The sequence below is a fragment of the Arachis stenosperma genome, chromosome 7 (assembly GCF_014773155.1).
Source record: "Arachis stenosperma cultivar V10309 chromosome 7, arast.V10309.gnm1.PFL2, whole genome shotgun sequence".
In the NCBI taxonomy this organism is placed as follows: Eukaryota; Viridiplantae; Streptophyta; class Magnoliopsida; order Fabales; family Fabaceae; genus Arachis; species Arachis stenosperma.
Window position 1 is genome coordinate 89,490,785 of NC_080383.1, and position 5,028 is coordinate 89,495,812.

The 5,028-nt window shown below is 36.0% G+C and overlaps 1 protein-coding gene across 2 annotated transcripts; it reads left to right on the forward strand.

The window, feature by feature from the left end:
* The first annotated feature begins 514 nt into the window (after positions 1-514).
* Positions 515-3,839, forward strand: LOC130939122 (protein DJ-1 homolog B-like). 2 transcript variants are annotated; one of them, XM_057867218.1, is made up of 8 exons: positions 516-762; positions 852-1,052; positions 1,350-1,499; positions 1,580-1,762; positions 2,366-2,446; positions 2,633-2,833; positions 2,917-3,054; positions 3,340-3,835. In XM_057867218.1, exons 1-8 carry the CDS (start codon positions 628-630, stop codon positions 3,544-3,546), a joined length of 1,296 nt encoding a protein of 431 aa, XP_057723201.1. In that variant the 5' UTR covers positions 516-627; the 3' UTR covers positions 3,547-3,835. The 2 variants fall into 2 exon arrangements, with proteins under 2 accessions (XP_057723202.1, XP_057723201.1); XM_057867219.1 differs by lacking the exon at positions 1,580-1,762 and having other exon boundaries at positions 515-762; positions 3,340-3,839.
* Positions 3,840-5,028: the final 1,189 nt, after the last annotated feature.

Below are 5,028 nucleotides of genomic sequence, written 5' to 3' on the forward strand. Positions count from 1 at the left end.
TTATATGAATCCTACTATTATTTTAATAAAATAACATTACAATGAGATAAATCTTGAAGATTATTTTTCAATTGTTAAATATTTTTGAAAGTAAAACAACAACTCTTATTTTTATGCTTTAGTTTAAGAAATATTAGGGATATTATAATTTATTTTTTTATTATTTAATTATTAATTTAATTTTTTTTCTAATAACTTAATAATATATTTTATTTTATATTTTTAAATATTAATAATAATTAATAACAAAAATAATAAATTTTGATGGCATTCTAATTATTTTTTTTATTTTCACTTTATGCACCTCCTCTTAAAAATTGAACATACCTTTATTACCAGTTGTTTGGAAATACCCATTTCTTGATGAAAAGTGAAGAGTGAAAACCTGCCATGTATCATTATCGTACTCCTAAAAAATCTTGCAATAATTTTGTTAACAAAATTACAGTTATTCTGGTTATTTAATATTTACCATGGATGATGGATGGGCATAGTTTGGAACGTGGAAGTAGCAGCAACAGCTGAGGATGAACGTGGAGGAGACACGTATACACAACACAGAGACTCATTTTCCGAACAGAGAGAGTCATCTAGAAGGCTTAAGAATATAGATTATAGAAAGCGCAAATGGCATTGCGTCACTTACGAGTCCTCCCTCACCCCCTCACTAACTTCACTCCTAAACTCTCCCCAAACCGTCCCAAACACCGCGTTTGCTTCTCACTCTCCGCTTCCCAAATAATGGCTTCAATCTCTCGAAAGGTAACAAATAAATTATAACAATCCAAACAAAGCCTTATGCTTCATTCCCTTTACTTACTCATTGTGCTGTTGAAACTTGAAATTGCTAGGTATTAGTTCCGATTGCCGATGGCACCGAGCCTATGGAGGCCGTCATCACCGTCGACGTGCTACGGCGCTCCGGGGCAGACGTCACCGTTGCATCCGCCGGAAATCAGCTCACCGTTCAAGCTCTCCACGGCGTTAAGATCGTAGCTGACGCTGTCGTCTCCGATGTTGTTGACACCACCTTCGACCTCGTCGCTCTACCAGTAACTCTCTCTCTCTCCCTCTCTCTCGCTTGATATTGGATTGGGAGTTGTTACGAGCTGTGATTGTCATGTTTAGTGATCAAATTGGTGGATTAATTGTATTATTGGTGAACATGTTTGGTACTGTGTGCCGTTGTAAACTGAATTGGTTCGTTAATTTTCTTTTTTCTTGTATTTTATATTTGGTTATCAAAATTGGTGGAGTAACATTTATCGGAGACAAATATTTTCAATTTTTGAGTGATTAGTTGGATAACCTTAAATAATTATCAGTCATTTTATGTGTTTTGTGTGCAGGGAGGTGTTCCAGGCGTTGATCATCTTAGAGAATGTGGAGTTCTGGAAAAGTTGGTGAAAAAGCATGTTGAGGATGGACGACTTTATGCTGCAGTGTGTGCTGCTCCTGCTGCAGTACTTGGTCCATGGGGCTTGCTGAAGGGGGTGAAGGTAAAAGCTTGTTGATTCTCTTTGGTTATGTTGCTTATTTTTAAGAATCCAAGATGAATGACTGTGTTATTGTAGGACAGGCAACTTGTTATCCCGCATTTATGGAAAAATTGGCATCTTACACGACAACTGTTGAGTCAAGGGTGCAACTGGATGGCAAAGTTGTGACTAGTCGTGCACCGGGCACGACCATGGAGTTTGGGGTTGCACTGGTTGAGCAATTATATGGAAAACAGAAAGCTGATGAAGTTGCTGGTCCATTGGCGAGTTTTTCATTCTTGATTATTTTATTCTTTGCAGAGGGAAAAATGTGGAAAAGAAATTCATTCATGATGCTGTACACTTATTACTAGTAGTATGGTTAGCATGATTGCATCTGGGAGTAATTTGGCATTGAATATGGTTGATAAATGGTGATATGGTTTTTGTGAGAAGTTTAGCTAGGTTTTATAAAGTGTTGTCTGATATATGGATATTGCAAACGGTTATGGGATAGGCTCAAGACTTAAATATAATTTGTTATGGGTTGGTCCTCAAAGATGACTTTTTTTTGCTGATGAGTGTGATAGAAATCCAAGTCCCATATTAGTAATTGGTATGTGAGGAGGAATCAGGTGAGCTTGATATAGCAAGAAAGTGAGGTTAGGTGGGAGATAGTTATGCTTAGGTGGCATAGGAGAGATGGCATTTTTTTTTTTAATGTGGGGTGGGGTGTTCCTGCTGTATACCTGCGGAGGGGATTGTGGGGGTGTTTCAGCAAATTTTGCATTGAAAATTGCTGACAATTATGTTTGCTTCATGATGTCATTTTCCCGCTAGGATATTTTCTACCTCTCTCATGGGTATTCTTTTAATTTCACATTCAGGTCATGCGTTCTAGTCACGGTGATGAATATGTTTTTGCGGAGCTAAACCCTGTGCAATGGACAACTGAAAATCCTCCCAAGGTGAGGTTTGGGCCTTGACACTGGCTAGGATTCTCAGTGAGTTATCTATGTATGACTAGGGAAAAAAATTGGAATTATCTGTGGAGGACAAAGTACTTTATCTTCATTGGAATTTGAAATTTCTTGATATGATTGTTACCACAAATAAAGTTTATTAAATGCTATATGCATTTGCACTCTTTTTAGGTTCTTGTACCAATTGCTAATGGCTCAGAGGAAATGGAAGCTGTGATCATCATTGATATACTGCGTAGAGCAAAGGCAAATGTTGTGGTAGCTTCTCTTGAGGACAAACTAGAGATTGTTGCATCACGTAACGTCAAACTGGAGGCAGATATGCTCCTTGATGAGGCAGCTAAACTTTCATATGACCTTATTGTATTGCCAGTAAGTAGTCGTCTTGCTTTCTTAGAGCAACTAATTTAGTATGTAGTATTTTGGTTGTCTAAATATATTCCTATCACTTGCAGGGTGGACTTGGTGGTGCTCAAACTTTTGCAAAGTCAGAAACCTTGGTGAGCTTACTGAAAAAGCAGAGGGAAAACAGATATTATGGAGCAATTTGTGCCTCCCCAGCCTTGGTCTTGGAGCCTCATGGCTTACTAAAGGTATCTGTTTCCTAGGCCATTGACAATGATATATACATTGATTTTTCTTAGTTACACCCTATTATCTGAGTTCATGTGGCTTAGTTTAGTTTTCATTACCCCTAACCCAAGTTATTTTCAAGCTGCCCACAGTGAGAAAAGGATGCATAACAAGATTTCACGTGGCATTTAACTTTCAAATTCGTTACTATTCTGCATTTTTATAAAGTGATATATGGGCTTTATTGACTTTACTTGGGTCCCGTTATTAATTTTAGGCATGCGCATATATTCTATTGAATACAGGGGAAAAAAGCCACGGCATTTCCTGCCTTGTGCAACAAGTTATCAGATCCGAGTGAAGCCGAAAACAGGGTTGTAGTTGATGGCAATCTTGTTACCAGCAGAGGCCCAGGGACTTCTATAGAATTCGCATTAGCTATTGTGGAGAAGCTTTTTGGACGCAAGCTAGGACTAGAACTTGCAAAGACCATAGTGTTTACAAGCCCATAGATAGTGTATTTAAATTACTGTGCTGATGTACTAGAGGTTTGTGTATGAATAATCAATAATGTGAGTCATATCTGAACCCTGAGTGAGGTATAAAACTATAAATAACACGGTGAGAAATGGTTTTGTTAATAACTTTGGTCTTCATCTCATGATTGATTGTCTGAGCATCAAAGAAGGTTCACTTCGTCGTCGTGTATGCTGTAAACTTGACCCATTTCTTCCTTGATCTTTTGTGCCGCCGCATTTCCTCTTGTGCAGGTCTAATCCTAAGATCGGGTATGATATTGAAGCTTAGCAAATAAAATTGATGTTGAAATTTAAAATATTAGAACAATTTGAAGTCAACAGTTTCCTAGTTCAAACCTAGTTAAGATCCAAAATTTAATGAGAAGTGTAGAACTACTTTTTTGAAAGAAAAAAAAAGACTGTGTCAACTCATACATAAGGACTTACGTTAGGTCCATTAATTTACCTAGCCTGTCATATGCCATGTCCAGATGTCCTGAAGACCTGAAGAGCCGATATCCTATAGCAACCACCAACTCTATGACCCTTAAATGCTAACTATTCTTTATTCAAAACCTGTTGTAAAACAAATAAATAAGGAAAAAAATAAATACAAAATAAAAACGTATAAATAGAAGATTCTAATATTAATATTCATGAATAATATATATATCTTATAGTGCATAAAAAGAAAGAAAGGAGTGTTTATGTTATTGTTATACTAATTGTCAGAGGCTTAACCCTCTATTTATACACGCATCAAGTTTTTTATTTTTAACTTTCATTAATGAGAATTTAAACTTTCTTTCATTGAGAAACTAAGCTGTCCAAATATTAATGGACATCTGCATCATCCTTATCACAACACTCCCATTGGATGACCATTTAAAATTATTGCCTCGTTAAAACCTTCTTAAAGAAAAATCCAATGAAAAAAAACTTTAGTGAAGAAAAAAAAATACAATATTCTTTATGATAAGGACTACCTTGTTAAAAACTTTGTCAAAAAAAATCCAGTAGGGAAAAAAAACCTGATTAAGGAAAAAAGAATATAGTCTCCCTTTCTTGTCGACATTATTTAATATCTCGAAATCAGCGCATTCTAATCTGATGTATCAGTCTTTTAAATGAGAATTTTGGAAGTGACTTTGTAAATAAATCTGTCAGATTATCGCTTGAGCGAATCTATTGGACACCAATTGTTCTTTGATTTTGAAGATCATGAGTGAAAAAGAATTTAGGAGAAATATGCTTTGTGCTATCATCTTTTATGTATCCACCCTTAAGTTGAGTAATGCATGCTATATTATCTTCAAACAGAATAGTTGGAGCTATTTTATGATCAATCAGTCCACATGATGATAGAATATATTGGATTAAATTCCTGAGCTAAAAACACTCGCGCTTGCTTCATGTATCGCTAGTATTTCAGCATGATTACATGATGTTGCTGCTATCGTCTGTTTTGTGGACCTC

Coding starts and splice junctions, on each gene's coding strand:
- LOC130939122 (XM_057867218.1), top strand. CDS start 628: ATGGCATTGCGTCACTTACGAGTCCTCCCTCACCCCCTCACTAACTTC. Junction 1,053..1,349: donor TCGACCTCGTCGCTCTACCA/GTAACTCTCTCT, acceptor TTTTGTGTGCAG/GGAGGTGTTCCAGGCGTTGA. Junction 2,834..2,916: donor ATGACCTTATTGTATTGCCA/GTAAGTAGTCGT, acceptor TATCACTTGCAG/GGTGGACTTGGTGGTGCTCA.